The following is a 15,866-nucleotide window of genomic DNA, read 5'->3' as shown; positions in this document are numbered from 1 at the left end:
CTTCCATGCATCCAGGTGGATGCAGCTCAGGATCAGGGTTCCCCACACACCTGATGGTTTGAGCACCACAGCCACCCTCCAGCACCAGCCCCTCAATCTGTCCTCATCCTGGACACCCAATCCATGGGATTTGCTGCCAGCATCATTCCCAAGTCCTCCTGGAGCTGAGGCAGAGCAGCTTCTTAAAGCACTGGAGTCTTCTCATACTGAGAGGGAACAAAGCTCATTTTGATGGCTCTGGCACAAAGCTTTGGTTGAGCACAGGGCACCAGGGCCCAGCCCCTGAGATCAGGGCCTTAGCTCCAGGGAAAAGGGCTCCCTGCACACTGGGGACATGGATACTCCCAGCAGGAGGAGGAAGGAACTGCAATGGGAGAAGCAACCAGCTCTGAACACCCCCAGGGCTCTCCCCACCTCCTACTTACATCGATTTCTCCATCATCAATTTCCCCATCGTCCTCTTCTTTCTTCTTCTCCTTGAGGGGATCCTGCCCATCCTTCTCATCGTCACTTTTGCTGCTGGATTTCTTCTCGTCTTCAGGGCCATCGTCTCCTTTCTCCTCTTCTTCATCATCGTCCCCAGCAGCTTTCTCCCCATCCTCCTCTGCAGCAGCAGCACTGGGTTCCTCAGGAACCTCCTCATCATAGTCCAGCTCGTGCTCATCCAGCTCCCTGGTGACAGAGGACACTTCCAGGTCATTTGTCCTGTCTTCCTCTTCTCCCTTGCGGGGCCGGGGGCTCTTCAGCTCCACGCTCTGCTCGTTGGTGTCGGATTCCTGCGACTTGGCCTCGCTCAGCCGATCCTCCTCATCCGAGTGGTTCTCCTCTTCCCCCCGGCTCAGAGCCCTGCCTGCATCCTCCTCCTCGCCCAGGAGGCTCCCCTGGCCGCCCTCCCCATCGAGTTCCCGCTCTGAGCCGCTCTCCTTCAGCACCTCCTCATCGGAAAGCTGCTGGTCCTCTTCCTCAGGAGAGCAGGGGTTTCTCTCCGGGCTGTCGGAAACGTCCATCAGTCCCCGAGAGCCTGCAGGGCACAGAACAGCTCTGGTTATGGGGAGCACACGGGGCAAGCAGGGCAGCCTCACCCTGAAGGAACTCGTTCTCCTGTGCTTTGCTCCCTAGAGAAAGGCTCTTGGAACTCCTGGAAAGCCAGGTTGGATGGGGAATCCTGAGGAACACAATCCAGTGAGTGGCATCCCTGCCCAGGGCAGGGGTTTGGAATGAGAGGAGATTTCAGGTCCCCTCCAAGCCAAACCATTCTGGGATTCCATAAATTCAGGAATATGGCTTCTCATAGATCCTTCAAGAGGGAAATTCAGAGTTTAAACTGCACAGAGAACAGATTCCATTATTGTCCCAGACTGGAGTGTGCTGCCCTTCCCAGAGCAGAGCCTGAGGTTGGAATTTCACAGAATCCCAGACTGGTTTGGGTTGGAAGGGATCAAAAAGATCTCATTCCACCCCTGACATGGGCAGGGACACCTTCCACTGTCCCAGGCTGCTCCAAGCCCCTCCCAGCCTGGCCTTGGGCACTTCCAGGGATCCAGGGACAGCCCCAGCTGCTCTGGGCACCTGTGCCAGGACCTCTCACCCTCACAGGGAACAATTCCTGCCCAGTATCCCACCCATCCCTGCATTCCTTCAGCCTGAGCCCATTCCCTGTGTCCTATCACTCCATCCCTTGTCCAAAGTCTCTCTCCATCTTTCCTGCAGCTCCTTCAGGCCCTGCAAGGCCACCCTGAGCTCACCCCAAAGCTTCTCCTCTGCAGGTGGACAATCCCAGCCTTTCCTGCCAGCAGAGATGCTCCATCCCTCAGATCACCCAGGAGCCTCCTCCAGACTCCCTCCAGCTCCTCCCTGTGCTGGGGCAGCTCTGCAGGTGGGGTCACACCTGAGAGGGGCAGAAACCTCAGAAAAGACCCCAAAATTCCTTCCAGGCAGCAGATCCAGCTGCCTGCACTGAGACTTTTCTAGAAGATGTCTAAACATGTGCTTGGGAGATGTTAAAAACCTCATGTCTGCTGAGAATAAATCAAATAAATACAACAGAAAAGGGCAGGGTGCAAAGCAAGGAAAAAACCTGGGCCATACATTAATTTCTTTTACTCCAGAAACAAAAAAAAACATAAATTACAGAAGTGCCTGACTGGAAGTGGCTGAGCTGACTGGGTCACATCCACACAAAAGCTCTAAATACACTGAAGAAAAGCCACAGAATTACAAACCATCTTCATTTTAATGTGTCCCATGTTTTCCTCCAGCTGCTCTCTGCAAGTTCATTTAGTGCTGCCACAAAACCATGGCACAAATGATCAGAGTTTCACCCGGTATTTTTAAAACCTTTGGAGCAGAAATGCTACAAATGTCAGACTCTGGCTGCTCCTTTAAACACACCCAGCCATCCACCATCAAATCAGAGCTCATTAATCTTTTATTAAGCTGCTATTTCACCTTTTCCTGACACTTTTCCCTGTTTGTCCAACTGGTTTTGCACAGGAAAGGTGATTTCCCACCACAGACACACCAAACACTGCCCCAAGGAAAGCAAACTGAGCTTTCCCAGCACCTGAACACCCCCAAATCTTTTGGTAATGAACAGAATTCGCTGCAAATTCCCAAGATCAAAGTCCCACTCCAGAAAATTCTGCTCCTTATACTGTGGGAGGTTTGCAGAGGAGTTTAAACCAGAAAATAAACTCAAACCACTCCCAGAAGCACCTTAAGCTGTATTTTAGGACTGACTATGCTCTCCCCAAACCCTCAGAGCCCTGCTTGTATCATTTAATTGATAAACATGAGATGATCTCAGCATCAGCAGGGCCCAGAGCAGCAGAAAATCCACATTTTGAGTTTCCTCCCAGCTCCTCTGCACCCTGGAGTTGGTTCTTGCTCACCAGCAAAGTTCTGATTCCCCTGACAAGGTCAAACCCAAATGAAAAGACAGAAAGTTGCCTCCTGGTGCCAACAGCTCTGAGCAGGATGGATCTGAAGCAAATTATCTCCTTATTGAGCACATCCAGCCTGATGCTGAGCTCATAAATTCCTGCACAAATTATTATTGGCTTTAAGAGCCAGCTCAGAGCGGGGATTTTAATTGCCCAAGTGCCTGAGAATCGAATTTGTGTGAACACAAAGGTCAGCCCAGAGAGGCCACCAGAAATATCAGAGCTGCCAGGGGCACGTGGACTCAGGAAATTTGTTTTCTGTTTTCTTGCAAATAAAAAAAAAAGGGAAAAAAAAAAAGTATTTAAGTAAAGCAAATGGCTTTTTGTGTTTGACATGGAGACCTTTAGAAGGATGGGAAGAAACAAATATGTTCTGATGGTGAGGAATATAAAACATTGACCTCCACAGCAGCTTTTATCAAATCCAGAGCATCCAGCAGTTGTAATAATTTCCTATTAATTTCCATCAGCAGAAATGATAAGAAACACAATAAATGATGGCCCAAGTGAGAAGGACTCACAAAATCCAGGCAGGGAGGGTTTTTTGGGGTGGATTTCCTTGGATTCAGGGGCTGGACTGTTACTCCAAGATTCCCCAAAATCAACAAAGCAGGTTTTGGCAGTAATCTTACCCTGCATGGAAATGCCCCAAAACAATGTCCAAAGGTAAAATCAGCAGCAAAGAGGTGGAAATTAAAAAGGAAACTGCCTAATGATGAAACAGGACAGCAAGTTTAATTCCAGTTTTAAGTGTTGTCTTAAAATAATCTGTAAATCAATTTTTTTCCAAATATTTGGAATTCTGCAAGTGTTTGTTTGTTTGTTTTGAGATGGTTTTTAAACTGCAATTCCCATTTTATCCCAAACTTCTGGAATTGTGAGAGGTTTTTCTGAGGAGGTTTTTTAATCTGCAAATCACAATTTATCCCAAATCTTTGAAATCCTGTGAAAGGTGTTTTTTGGGGTTTTTTTTAGGGGTTGTTTGGGGGGTTTTGTATATTTTGGCCTTATAAAAATTGCTTTCTGCTGTCCTTTAGGGAAACATAAAGACAAATATCACAAAAACCTGAGAATAAATGACTCCATGGAGGTCTTTTAAACCAAGCAGCAGCAACAGAAGTGGCAGAGCACAAACCCCCAGGTTTCCGCCCTCCCTCATCATAAACTTGGCCTTTTTTTGTGCCTTAAAACTAAGCCAGTTCCTTCCTGATTCAAAACCAGTCATAAAAGCAAAAAATTAACTCCTAAGCCCCAGATAAGCTTGTTTGACTTGCAGCTCAGGCAAGAGGCAGGGATGTATTAATGCCTCTCACTGAGCAGCCTTTTATCTTTCAAAAATCTTAAAAATTCAGGCAAAGCTGCCTTTGGTCCCAGCTGCACAATTATTTCTGTTCCAAAGCTGGCTCCTTTTGCTCTAAGTGTGTCAAAAATTCTTTTGCAGGCAGCCTGGAGCAGCACAGGGCACTGGGAATTCCATCCAGGCTCACAAACCTCTGCTGTTCCCAGGCTAAACGAGCTGGGCCAGCCTTTCCACGGGGAGATTTGGGAGGAAATGCAATAAATAAGGGGCATTTTCAGGTAAAAAAAGAAAAAAAAAAAGGTGTTTTTCTCTGATTTTGGAATGACTTGGGCATGCTTTAGTGAGCTGGAAGCCTCTTCAAAGCAGGTCACAGGTTCTCGGGGAAGAAATTGAGGAGCTGGCAGCAGAACTTCCCAGGAATGAGGAGCTTTTAGTTCCACAACACATCAGTGACTCAGAAGTTTCAAAGCCTGGGCTCTGGAATATTTCAAATTAGGGAATGAAGCCTGAGCTGCTCCTGAATTTATCAGAGTTCCACGGCTTGCACAAGGTGGGACAGAGATGCTCCTCCTACCTGGCCATCCACACCGTGCCTGGATGCACCAGGAAGGAGCCAATTTATTCCCACCCAAGCCTTCTTAGAGACATTTAAAATCCCACATTTCCCCCCTGAAAAGGGGAGGAGAAATTTGTGGAGATGCTACAGAAATTTAAATTCACCTGCTTCACTTGCTTTGTAAGATATTTTTATCACAGCTTAAAGATATCCAAGATTTTTTATCTTAAAGCACTTGGATTAAGCAGCCTTGGCTGCACTAAAGGCAGGGAGAGAAAAGCCCTTTGCTACTTAAGTTGCTTTTAAAACTTCACTTCCACCTTGCCAGGGAATCCTAGGATACATTTTAAATAAAAGCCTGAAGCTCACACTTCAGGCAGTTGATTTTTACAAGGCCAGAGGAGTCAGAGCAGGAATTTTTACCCAGCAGCTCCTTTTGCAAAACCACGTCTGATTTCTCCTCTTTTGTTAATTAAACAGCACAAAAAGGTGAACAATTAAAAAGGAAGAAATTCCAGCCAGGAACTGAGTTCCTACAAAAAAACTGGAGCTGGGCAGAGCCATCCATTTCAGCCTTAAAATCCCAGAGATTTTAACTCTGAACCAAGTGCATTCCCGATTTCTGCCCCCCTCACATCCCTGGAGGAGGTCACAGGACAGGTGGGAAGGAAAGAAGAGAGGAAGCTCTCTCCTTCAGGCTGAAACCTTTGGGATAAAAGGATTAAATCCACTTCCTAGAAGCCAAACAGCTCCTGTGAATCAGATCCATGAAATCCAGGGGTTAAAGCAGAGCAGAAAAGTTCTGGAGCAGGGTCTAAGGGCAGGCAGGAACAATGAGGAGAGCGAATGGGAATAGTGCTGACAGGACAGGTGAGGAGAGAATGGCAGCACAGAAAGATTTAGGGAACAAAGAACTGCAAAAACAGAGGCAAAGCAGAAACCAAGGGCAGGAACCAACACGGGGAAAAACATGGAAGAGCAGCAACAGCAGGAGCAGGAAATCAAACTCCTCAGGATCCAGGAAAAGGGAAAACACAGAGCACTGAAAGGATGAACTTGAGAGCCCTGATTGGAATTCCAGTTGTTAACAGTGTTAATTAACCAAAATCCTCATTTCTCTGCCATCCTTAGGGAGATCTGAGGTGGAGGATGCCCAGGGAACTCAGCAGATCTCAGGGCACCCTTTAATGCCCCACACTCAGCTGCCCTGGGGGATCAGTTTGGTGGTGAGAAGCATTTCCAGGAGCTGGGTTTGAAAAAGAGCTCAGAGAGGTCCAGTGGGGAATGTTCCCCATGGATTTGTATTTGGGACCTGCAGGGAAAAGCAGCTGCAGTTTGTTTTCCCAGCACAGCTGATTTTCCTACAGCTCCTCCCTAGCAAATGCTGAGTTTGAGTTCTCAGGGCCTCAGGAAGAGACAAGCAGCAGGGTTATACCTGGATCCTGCAGGATTTGGGATAATCCCACCCAAAAGACTGATTTTGGATCAGCAGTTCGGCAAAGAGCTGTCCTGATAAACTGAGACCCTTCCCCTGAATCCAGGCAAATCTCAGGAAGAAAGAATTCACACCCTGGAGGTGCTGCTCTTGCTACAGCTCTGAGGAGACTCACCTGAGAGCTGCCCCTGCAGGTGACAGACCCCAAACTCACCTGAGAGCTGACCCTGCAGGTGACAGACCCCAAACTCACCTGAGAGCTGACCCTGCAGGTGACAGACCCCAAACTCACCTGAGAGCTGACCCTGCAGGTGACAGACCCCAAACTCACCTGAGAGCTGACCCTGCAGGTGACAGACCCCAAACTCACCTGAGAGCTGACCCTGCAGGTGGCAGACCCCAAACCCATTCAGAACTGACCCCACAAGTGACAGACCCCAAACCCATTCAGAACTGATCCCATGGATGACAGACCCCAAAGCCAGCTCAGGGCTGCCCCCCACGTGCAGCTGCTGCTGCTGTGCGGTGCCCAGGCCGTGTCCCCGCGGGCCCCCCCGTGCCCCCCTCACCTCCGAGGGTCTCCTGCCAGGCTGGGCTGCTCCTGCTGTGCCCCCGGGCCGCGGCTGCTGGCGCTGTCCCTGTTCCCGCTGCCTGCCGAGGGGGACGGTCAGAGCCACCGCAGCCCTGGCCGCTGTCCCGCCCGCCCAACACCCCCCGCCGATCCCCCGACACCCACCCTCGGCTCCCCAAAGCCGGGCGCGCCCCTTCCCATTCATTATCCCAACGAAACGGGGGGAATTCATTGATTCCCCCGCTCTCCCGTCCCCGAACGCCCTCCAGCCTCCCCCCCGACCCCCTTTGAAAAGCGCGCCGGGCGCTCCCCTCCTCTCCCCGCCGCGCACCCCGGGGCTGTCCCGGGGCTGCCCCCGCTCCCCGCTCCCCGGGGCCGCCCCCGCCCCGCGCTTCCCCCCCCGCTCCCCGCGCCGGGCCCGGGCCCGCCCCCCCTCCCCGGCGCTAGGCCGCGGCGGCGCGGGCGGCGGCTCACCGGTGTCGGGGGGCTGCGGGGGCCCGGCGCGGTGCGGGGCGCGGCGGGGGCGGGCCGGGGGCGGCGGGGGCCGGCGGGGCCGGCGGGGCGGCGGCGGCAGAGCGGGACGGGGCGGCGGAGCGGCCTCTACTCGCGGCGGCGCAGGGCGGCCATGGCGTGACGTCATCCGCGCGCGACGGGCCCCCGGCGGCGCGAGGCGAGGGGCGGGCCGGGGGAGGGGGAGCGCGCGCTCCGCTCGCCCCGCCCCGCCTTAAAGGGGCCGCGCACGGCGGGGACGGAGCGCAGGTGTGCGGACAGGTGGACATGTGGACAGGTGGACAGGTGGACATGTGGACAGGTGGACATGTGGACGTGCGGACAGGGGCTGTGTGCAGCACGTGGAGGGGCAGGGAGGTGCCAGGTTCCGCGCACACGCGCGGCTGGACAGATGTTGGCGGGGGCAGACGCGCGGCTCCAGATGTGCACAGGCTCCCCGCGCGCACAGGGACGGGACACGCGCGTGCCGCGGAATCAGGGAATTTTTAGGGTGGAAGGGAGCTCCGGCAGGGACACCTGGAGCAGGTGGCACAGGAACACGTCCAGGTGGGTTTGGAATGGCTCCAGACACCCCAGACCCTCCCTGGGCAGCTGTGCCAGGGCTCTGCCACCCTCCATGGACAGAGCTTCCTCCTCACGTCGAGAGGGAATTCCTCGTGGTTTAGTTCGTGGCCATCGCTCCTGGTCCTGGACGGCGCTGGGAACAGCCTGGCACCGTCCTGTGCCAGCCCGTGGAGATATTTATACGGATTGATGGGATCCCCTGTCAGCATTCCCTTCTCCAGCCGGGCCATGCCCAGCTCCCGCAGCGCCTCCTCAGCAGGGCGATGCTCCAGACCCCGCTTGGGGCTGGCTGGGCAGGAGGGGAGCGGCCCCGGGGGGGAGGAGTCTCTGTGACAGGTATATAAGGTGAGGTGAGGCTCAGGGGGATGATCCTGGGAAGAAGAGCTGGTGTTTGTTGGAGGTAAGGGAATGGGGGATCTCCACTGGAGCTCCCCACCATGAGGCTCCTGGCTGGAGATACCCTTGGAGCCCCTCCTGGCTGGAGATAGCCGTGGGTCAGCAGGGCTGGGGGTGCTCCCATGGGTGTCTCTGGCTCCCAAAGCCCCGGTTGCCCTCTCCGAGGTCCCAGAGCTGGCCCAGGGCTGGTGTGTCACCTTTGCTCCAGCGCTGACTCAGGCTCCCACGTGTCCCTTTACGCAAGAGCCGTGCTGGCAGGGGACTCTGGCCGGGCGGCCACCGCTGGCCTGGCCCTGGCCAAAGGGCAGGACCAGCCCCTCTAAAGGCAGCGGTGACAGAGCTCAGGCTCAATTCTGCCACCGGAACTGCCAGTGGGGACACTGGAGCAGACAGGAGCTGAAAGGAGTGGAAGATCCCCTGGAGCTGAGTGGAACGTGCTGGTGGGAACAGGTTTTGAGCGGACAGGAGCTGACAGGGACCTCTGTCCTTCCTCCCACAGGCTGCTCCGTGCTCCCTGGAAGATGGATTACGCCAAATCCCTGAGCCAGCGCCTGGCTGCCCCTGTGTCCAAGTAAGTGCCATGGAGCCCCTGTCCCCAGGACTGGGGGGACATCCCACCAGAGCCCTCCCTGGGTGCTGGCGCTGCCAGGGGGTTTTGCTGGCTCTCAGAACATCCCAAATCCCTGCACCCCTTCCCAGATGTGTCTCTGCCAGTGCCTCCATGACCCAGCAGCTGCTGGCAGGCCCGGCCCCACCGTCCCGGCCCTACCGCGTGTGCAACTGCGACCGCAGCCTGCGCAAGGGCGTCATGGCCCCGAGCCTCGCCGAGCTGCTGTGCCAGGTCTGTCTGTCTGTCCGGGCTCTGTCTGTCTATCCGGGCTGTGTCCCCAGCCCTGCTCACCCCCAGCCCCTCGGCAGGCTCAGAGCGCCCTGGCCCTGCCGGCGCCCATCGTGCTGGTGCTGGATGAGGATGGCACCGCCGTGGAGACAGAGTCCTTCTTCCGGACGCTGGAGGAGGGCACGGCGCTGATGGCCCTGAGCAAGGGACAGACCTGGACTGCCCCCAAGGTGAGGGAAGCCCTGAGAGGAGTGAGAGGCTGGTTTTCCCATCTGTCCCACGCTGGAGGTGGGTGACTGTGGTCCTGCTCTCTTCCCTAGACACGTGGCTACCAGGTGAGTCTGTCCCGCAAGCCCCCGCGCAGGATCGACGTCGCCTGCGTCACCTTCGACCTGTACAAGACCCACCCGAAGGACCTGGGCTGCCTCAACGTCAAAGCCACCCTGTATGGCACCTACAGCATGTCCTACGACCTGCGCTGCTACGGGGCCCGGCGCCTGGTGAAGTGAGTGTGGGGACAGCCCGGGGACAGGGACGCTGCCCAGCCCTTCCCTGGCACGCTGACCCCTTTCTCCCCGCCCAGGGAAGCCCTGCGCTGGGGGCTGTTCACCATGCAGGCCACGGGCCACGTCCTGCTGGGCACCTCGTGCTACATGCAGCAGCTCCTGGATGCCACCGAGGAGGAGCAGAAGGAAGAGGAGAAGAGCCCGCTGCCCCTTCAGAACCTCCTGCCCTGCAGCCTCCCCGCCCTGCCCTACAAGAAGATGTCGCAGTGAGGGTTGGCTGGCCTGGCCTGTCCCCTCTGCTGTCCCCCCATCCTCGGGGGTCCCAGCACCCCGCTAGGTCAATGCCTGGGCCGAGGCTGCCACGGTGCCTGGCACAGCCTCTCCTTGCACTCTGCTGGCTGAGTGTGGCCAAATCTGCTCTGGAATAGCTGCTGCTCTGTAAATATATTTATTTAAGTAAAGTTCTCCCGAATTCAGCTGATTTTGTGTCATGTTTTTGGGGGGGAACGACACCCAGCACACCCAGCCCTTGCACTACTTGGCACCCTGAGCTGGTGCTGTAAGAGGTGTGAGGAGGGGACCTGTCGCAAGCTCTTCCCCAGGGGAGCTGCTGCCTCCATCCTCCTCCTCCTCCTCCCTGGCACCAGAGCCTGGCTCCCACCCCCTGGCACAGCGCCGAGACGCTGCTGGCACTGCAGGCACCCACAACAGTGATGGGGCAAAGCCCAGAGCCCCTGCCCTGGGACAGCTGGCACCACGCCTGTCCTCGCTCCCTGTAAAGGAGTGAAAGCTCTCCCTGCCCCCTGTGCCCCGGCCGGTGCAGGGCTGGCACAGAGGGACAGTCCCCGTGCCCTGGAGGGGGTGTTCCTGGCCCTGGGGTCCCCGTTGGCAGCCCTGGGCAGGGCTGTGGTCGCTGTGCCCATGCCAGCCTTGCACAACGCCCGGCAGGGGCATCATCCAGGGCATCCCGAGGGCCTGGCAGCTCCAGAGAGATCAGCTGGGAAACAAACAGAGCTGGGGGCACTGGGCTCCAGCGACCTGGCCCTTGGGGACTGTCCCCAAGTGTGCAGGGGGAGCCCAGAATGATCCTGAAGCACCACCCCTGCCAGGGAGGGTGGGAGGGAGGGGAACAACCTACTGCCCACCTGTGCTGGACTGGGAATACTGGGAAGCACCGGGATGAGCCGTGGGGTGGTGACAAGCCATGCTCTGGGGGTCCTGAGGGCCATCCTCCCCTGTCACGCTGTGGGGGACACCAGACACTGCAGGGTCTGGAGCTGCAGCGCAGGGACTGCTCAGGTGGCAGAGAGCTGAGCCCCACCCGGCGCTCTGGGGCTTAATTAGCTTGATAATTAATGAGCCGTCAGCACCAGCTGAGCTCCATCTGGGAGCAGCGACTTTGCCCCGTGGCAGGGACGTGTGACCTCCCCGGGCTGCCGAAGGTGCCACCCAGGGGACAGCGTGGGGACACCGTGCCCTGCCCCGAGATAGCCGCTGTCACCCGCGGCTGTCCGATGTCCCCACGGCCCCGGTGGCCGTGCCAGCCCCCGCAGCGTCCCCCACCCCACACAGGTGTTTAGCAGACATATTTATTTCTGTACACACTTATACACACAGTTCCCAGTGCTGGCTCCGCCCTGCGGTGGGGGCACCCCCAGATTTCCTGGGGTGCTGGGGCCAAGCCCGTGCCCCCCACAGCCCCACCGCAGCCCCGTAGTGTCTACCCGGGGGAAAAGCCCCCTGCAGCCCCCAGGGCAGGGCCGTGCACCATCCCCCTGCCTCAGTTTCCCCCCGGGGAACAGGTGGGGGCTGACCCCCCACCACCAGGGTCCTCACCCCCAACTTTGGGGCTCCAGATGCCAAAGCTGCCCTGGGGGAGCCTCCCGAGGGGGGTCCTCCATCACCCCGACCCCTGCACGGAGCGGGGGGTGTCAGGCACAGGTTCCATCCCCCAGCCCCTGCAGCCCCCCGAGAGGTGCTGGGGGGCTCGGGGGGGGGGTTACTTGACGTGCTCGGCGGCGTGGGAGGAGCAGTAATACTTCTTGTGGGCGATGAAGGTGGACAGGCTGCTGAACTTGATGTTGCAGAGGCGACAGTACCTGTGGTTGCCGTTGGGCACCGGGCCGGGCACAGCCTTGGCCGGGGGGGTCTGCACCCCCCTGTCCGTGTAGGCGGGGGGCGTGGGGGGCTTGCGGGCGGCTTCCCGCAGTCCCTCGGGGGCTCCGGGCGAGGCGGGGGCGCGGGGGGAGCCGGGGGGCCGGGGGCTGTCCCGGCCCTCCTTGGCGGTGAGGCTGTCCCGGCGCAGGCGGGGGCCGGGCGGGCGCGGGGGGGACGCGGCGGGCAGCGGGGGCTCGGGCGTCCTGCTGCCACCGGGGGCCAGCGCGTCCGGGAGCCCCGGCCCGGCCCCCGCCGGCGGCTTGGCCACGAAGAGCCCGTGGGCGTTTCGGAAGTGCTCCAGGAGGTCGCCCTTGATGGCCCCGTTGAGGGGACAGTAGGGACAGGCGGCGAGGGGACCCTTGGCCCCCGGAGGCGGCAGGGGACACTTGGGGTGACGCTGCAGCGAGTCCGCCCCGGGGTAGGGGACGCCGGGGCTCCCCGCCGGGGCCGCCCTCACCCGCACCGCTCCTTCGGGGTCCCCCTCGCCGGGGCTGCCGGGGCTGTGCCGGCCCTTCAGGGGGGCGCCCATGGCCCCCTTCATCTTGTGCAGGTGCTCGAGGGTGCGGGGCTGCAGCGGCGTGGCCGGGCACTGGTACTTCTTGTGCGCCAGGTACGCGTCCAGGCTGTTGAAGCTGATGCGGCACGCGGTGCACTCGTGGTAATCGGCGAGGGGCAGCAGCGGGGCCGGTGCCGGTGCCGGTGCCGGTACCGGTGCCGGTTCGCTCTGCCACCGCGGCTTCTTGCTCAGGTCGATGGGTCCCTCGGTGTCGGGGCTGGCGCGGGGCTCGGCGGCGGGCGGCTCTGCGGGCGGCGGCTCCGGTGCCGGCGGGGGCTCGGCGGGGCGGCGGCCGGCGCCGTGCAGCTCGTACAGCTTGCGGCGCTTGCGGGTGCGCAGCGGCTGCGGCACCAAGGGCACTTTGGGGGCGGCGGGGCGGCGCACGGGGGGGTCGTGCCGGGAGGCGCAGTAGAAGCGCTTGTGCACCACGTAGGTCTCGTGGCGGCTGAAGCGGATGTTGCACGCCTCGCACAGCGTCTTGCTGGGGTCCTCGTCCCCATCGTCCCCCGCCGAGCTGCCGGGGCTCTGGCTGTCCTCGCTGCACCGCCCCGACCCCCCCTCGGCCTCAGGGGACCCCGCTTTGGTGCCCCCCTCTTCAGCCTTGCCCTCCGTTGCGGCGGCGGGCGGGGTGGCATCGCGCCCGGCGTCCCCGTCCCCCGCTGCCGGGCCCTGCCCGTTCCCCGCCGGGGGGGACAGCAGCGTCCCCTTGGGCGCCCCGGGGGCCGCTTTGAGCTTGCGTGCCCCGGGGGGACTGTCCTCGGCCAGGTGCCGGCTGGAGCAGTACAGGCGCTTGTGCACGTAGTAGTTGTTGATGTTGTTGAAGGTGATCTCGCACTCGAAGCAGGTGGCCCCCTTGGGCACCGGCGTGCCCGTGTAGATGGCGGGTGGCACCGCGCCCCCGTGGCCCTGCTTCAGCCGGCTGTGCACCAGCTCCGACATCTTCGCCAGGATCTCCGACGCCTGCGGCACCACCGCGGCCTCGTGGCCGAACACGTACTGCGGGAGGAAGACGGTGCCGCCCGCCGTGCCCGTCCCCGGCTCGCTGGGCACGGGGCTGGAGCCCGGCGTGGGGCTGGCGAGCTCCGATTTGACCTTGGCCGAGGACAGGCTGCGGGGGGACGAGGTCCGGGAGGCGGCGTCGGGGCTGCCGGCCCCCTCCCCGCTCTTCGGCGCCTCCGCCTCGCTGCCCGGGCTGCCGGCCGGCTCCTCCTTGATGCGCACGGGCTCGCCGGACGTGGAGGAGGAGGAAGAGGAGGAGGAGGCCGATGAAGGCCCTTCCCCGTTCTGCGGCTGGGCTGGGGGTGAGAGTTTTCCGGCCCTGGTGTCGGGGGGCGAGGCGGGCGGTGCCGGTAGCGCTGCGGGGTCGGGGCCGGGCAGCACCACATGCTGCGGCAGCGGCGGCAGCGCCTCGGGCAGGAACGCGCTCAGGCTGCACTTCCGCAGGGACGAGTTGTTCGGCTGGCTCAGCCCTGCGGGGGGACAGAGGCCACAGTGTCACCGACAGCCCCGGCTGCACAGGGATGATGGGTGCTCATCACTGAGAACGCCGGCACGGGGATGCTGCCCTGTCCCCCTGGTACTGACACCCCCAGGGCAGGGATCCTCACCCCTCATCTCATGGCCACGTCCTGCTCTGGCACAGGGATCCTGCTCTGTTCTCCATTCCCAGTGTCCTGGAACAGGGACACTGTACCATGCCCTCCTCCCTTCCCACCACCAGACCCAAGCCCTCGGTGACAATGCCATCCTGTGTCACCCACAGCGCCAGCACTCACCGGGAGCGAGGGGTTTGGCAGCAGGAAGGGCTGATCCAGGTGAGAACACCTCGCCCTTGGAGCCCGGCTGGCAGATCATGTGGTTGGTGACCAGGTGGCTGTACAGGATGTCCCTCGTGGTGGAGATGAAGCCACAGCTGTGGCAGACACCTGAGGGGACAGGACAGGGCACCGGGCTGAGCGGGCAGGGCAGGAAGGACAAGCGCCCATCCCTGGAAGTGCTGGAGGGGACGGGGCTGTCCCCACGGGACACTCACCGTTCAAGGTGTCCGTGTGCACCTTCAGGTGCCGCTCACAGTTGGCTTTGGTGGTGAAGGCGGACAGGCAGATGAGGCAGACGAACGGCCGCTCTCCTGCCGGACAGACGGACACTCAGTGCTGAGGGGAGGGGGACAGGGACTATGGGGACACCCACAGGGCCAAACTCTCTCTGTCTCTCCACGTCAGAAATGGGGGAAGACCTACAAGTGAGCTGTGCCAAACCAGTGACCCAGCTGGGGAGAACTTCATCCCACTGGTCAATGTGCTCAGCCCTGCATCCTCCCTCCCTCCATCCTCCCTCCCTCCATCCTCCCTGCCCCTCAGCTGGGCTAAACCTCCTCTCACTGATGCTGCCACCCCAAAGCCTGCAGAGGAGGGGTGCCATGCTGTGCCATGCCATGCCATGCCATGCCATGCCATGCCATGCCATGCCATGCCGTGCCGTGCCATGCCATGCCATGCCATGCCATGCCGTGCCGTGCCATGCCATGCCGTACCGCTATGGCTCCGCATGTGGATCTCCAGGGAGCTGGCACTGGGACAGCTCTTCTTGCACTGTGGGAAGGGGCAGACCCTCTCGTTGGGATACGTCTCCTTGGGCTTCTCGTCCAGGGCCGGGGAGCCGGCGCCGGCGCTCTGCCGGCTGGCACAGTAGTACATCAGGTGGGCCTGGAGGTTGCGCTCGCTCCGGTACCAGATCCCGCAGTCCTTGCAGGGGAACACGTCCTCTGTGGAGAGCGAGGGACAGGGACGTGGCTTGTGTGACGGGCAGGGGAGCCCCGGCAGGGCCGCCCTCCCCGCGTGTCCCTGGACTCACTGTTGACCACGGCGGTGGCCAGGATGGCGGCCATGCCTGCCTGCTGTGGCAGCAGCTGGATGTCCGAGTGCAGCGCCGCCGGGTACGGGGACTCGCCGGGCTCCGCTTTCACCCCGTGGTTGGGGACGGCTGGTGGCTCTGCCACCACGAAGGCGCTCAGGGGCTCGTCCTCCCGCAGCGGGCGCGTCGTGCGGCACCACAGGGCTTCGTCTGGAAAGGGGGACAGCGGTGAGCGGGGATCGCTGGATCCCGCCCTGCCGCCGGCCTGGCCCGTCCCCTCTGTCCCGCCTTGTCCCCGCCGTCCCGGCAGCGGCCGCTGCTTCCTCCCGGCCACGGCCTGGAGATGGCGGTGTCTGCCCGTGCTGAGCCCCGCGGAGCCCGCCCGGAGCCGCCGCTCCGGCTTGTGCCCATCCCTGCACTTATTCCAGTGCTCATCCCTGCGACATCGCTGTGCCCATCCCCGCATCCATCCCTGTGACATTCCTGTGCCCATCCCTGCATCCATCGCTGTGCCCATCCCTGTATCCATCCCCTGTGCTCATCCCTGTATCCATCGCTGTGCCCATCCCTGTATCCATCGCTGTGCCCATCCCTGTGCCCACCTCTGCATCCATCCCTGCATCTATCTCTGCACCCATCCTCGTGTCCATCCCTGCCTCCATCCATCCTTACATCCATCTCT

At 60.3% G+C, this 15,866-nt stretch overlaps 3 protein-coding genes across 6 annotated transcripts in view; 1 reads left to right on the top strand and 2 right to left on the bottom strand.

The window, feature by feature from the left end:
- ZC3H18 (zinc finger CCCH-type containing 18) overlaps positions 1 to 7,463 on the bottom strand; it is a 43,355-nt gene extending 35,892 nt beyond the window's left edge. Inside the window, exons 1-3 of one of the 3 annotated variants that reach the window (XM_086847945.1) lie at positions 7,319 to 7,463; positions 6,803 to 6,884; positions 426 to 1,021 (exon numbers count right to left, since the gene is read on the bottom strand). In XM_086847945.1, coding sequence (XP_086704071.1) covers positions 426 to 1,021; positions 6,803 to 6,884; positions 7,319 to 7,444 — 804 coding nt within the window. In that variant the 5' untranslated portion in view covers positions 7,445 to 7,463. The other 2 variants (XM_086847946.1, XM_023934475.2) reach the window with 2 other exon arrangements.
- A 49-nt stretch (positions 7,464 to 7,512) lies between these two features.
- On the top strand, positions 7,513 to 10,094 carry CIDEC (cell death inducing DFFA like effector c). Of its 2 annotated transcripts, none has more exons than XM_086847943.1 (6): positions 7,513 to 7,860; positions 8,774 to 8,845; positions 8,974 to 9,115; positions 9,193 to 9,342; positions 9,433 to 9,617; positions 9,696 to 10,094. In XM_086847943.1, exons 1-6 carry the CDS (start codon positions 7,622 to 7,624, stop codon positions 9,886 to 9,888), a joined length of 981 nt encoding a protein of 326 aa, XP_086704069.1. In that variant the 5' UTR covers positions 7,513 to 7,621; the 3' UTR covers positions 9,889 to 10,094. The 2 variants fall into 2 exon arrangements, with proteins under 2 accessions (XP_086704069.1, XP_086704070.1); XM_086847944.1 differs by lacking the exon at positions 7,513 to 7,860 and adding an exon at positions 8,224 to 8,278.
- A 1,099-nt stretch (positions 10,095 to 11,193) lies between these two features.
- ZFPM1 (zinc finger protein, FOG family member 1) overlaps positions 11,194 to 15,866 on the bottom strand; it is a 35,105-nt gene continuing 30,432 nt past the window's right edge. The window contains exons 6-10 of the mRNA XM_086847350.1: positions 15,185 to 15,394; positions 14,865 to 15,095; positions 14,364 to 14,459; positions 14,107 to 14,256; positions 11,194 to 13,800 (exon numbers count right to left, since the gene is read on the bottom strand). Of these exons, the coding sequence (XP_086703476.1) occupies positions 11,618 to 13,800; positions 14,107 to 14,256; positions 14,364 to 14,459; positions 14,865 to 15,095; positions 15,185 to 15,394 (2,870 nt within the window). The 3' untranslated portion in view covers positions 11,194 to 11,617. The remainder of the gene's footprint in view (positions 13,801 to 14,106; positions 14,257 to 14,363; positions 14,460 to 14,864; positions 15,096 to 15,184; positions 15,395 to 15,866) is intronic.

This window comes from Cyanistes caeruleus, chromosome 12 (assembly GCF_971803275.1).
Source record: "Cyanistes caeruleus chromosome 12, bCyaCae1.hap1.1, whole genome shotgun sequence".
NCBI classification, from domain to species: Eukaryota; Metazoa; Chordata; class Aves; order Passeriformes; family Paridae; genus Cyanistes; species Cyanistes caeruleus.
The sequence above is the reverse complement of the archived record's forward strand: the minus strand, read 5'-3'. Positions and strand labels throughout refer to the sequence as shown.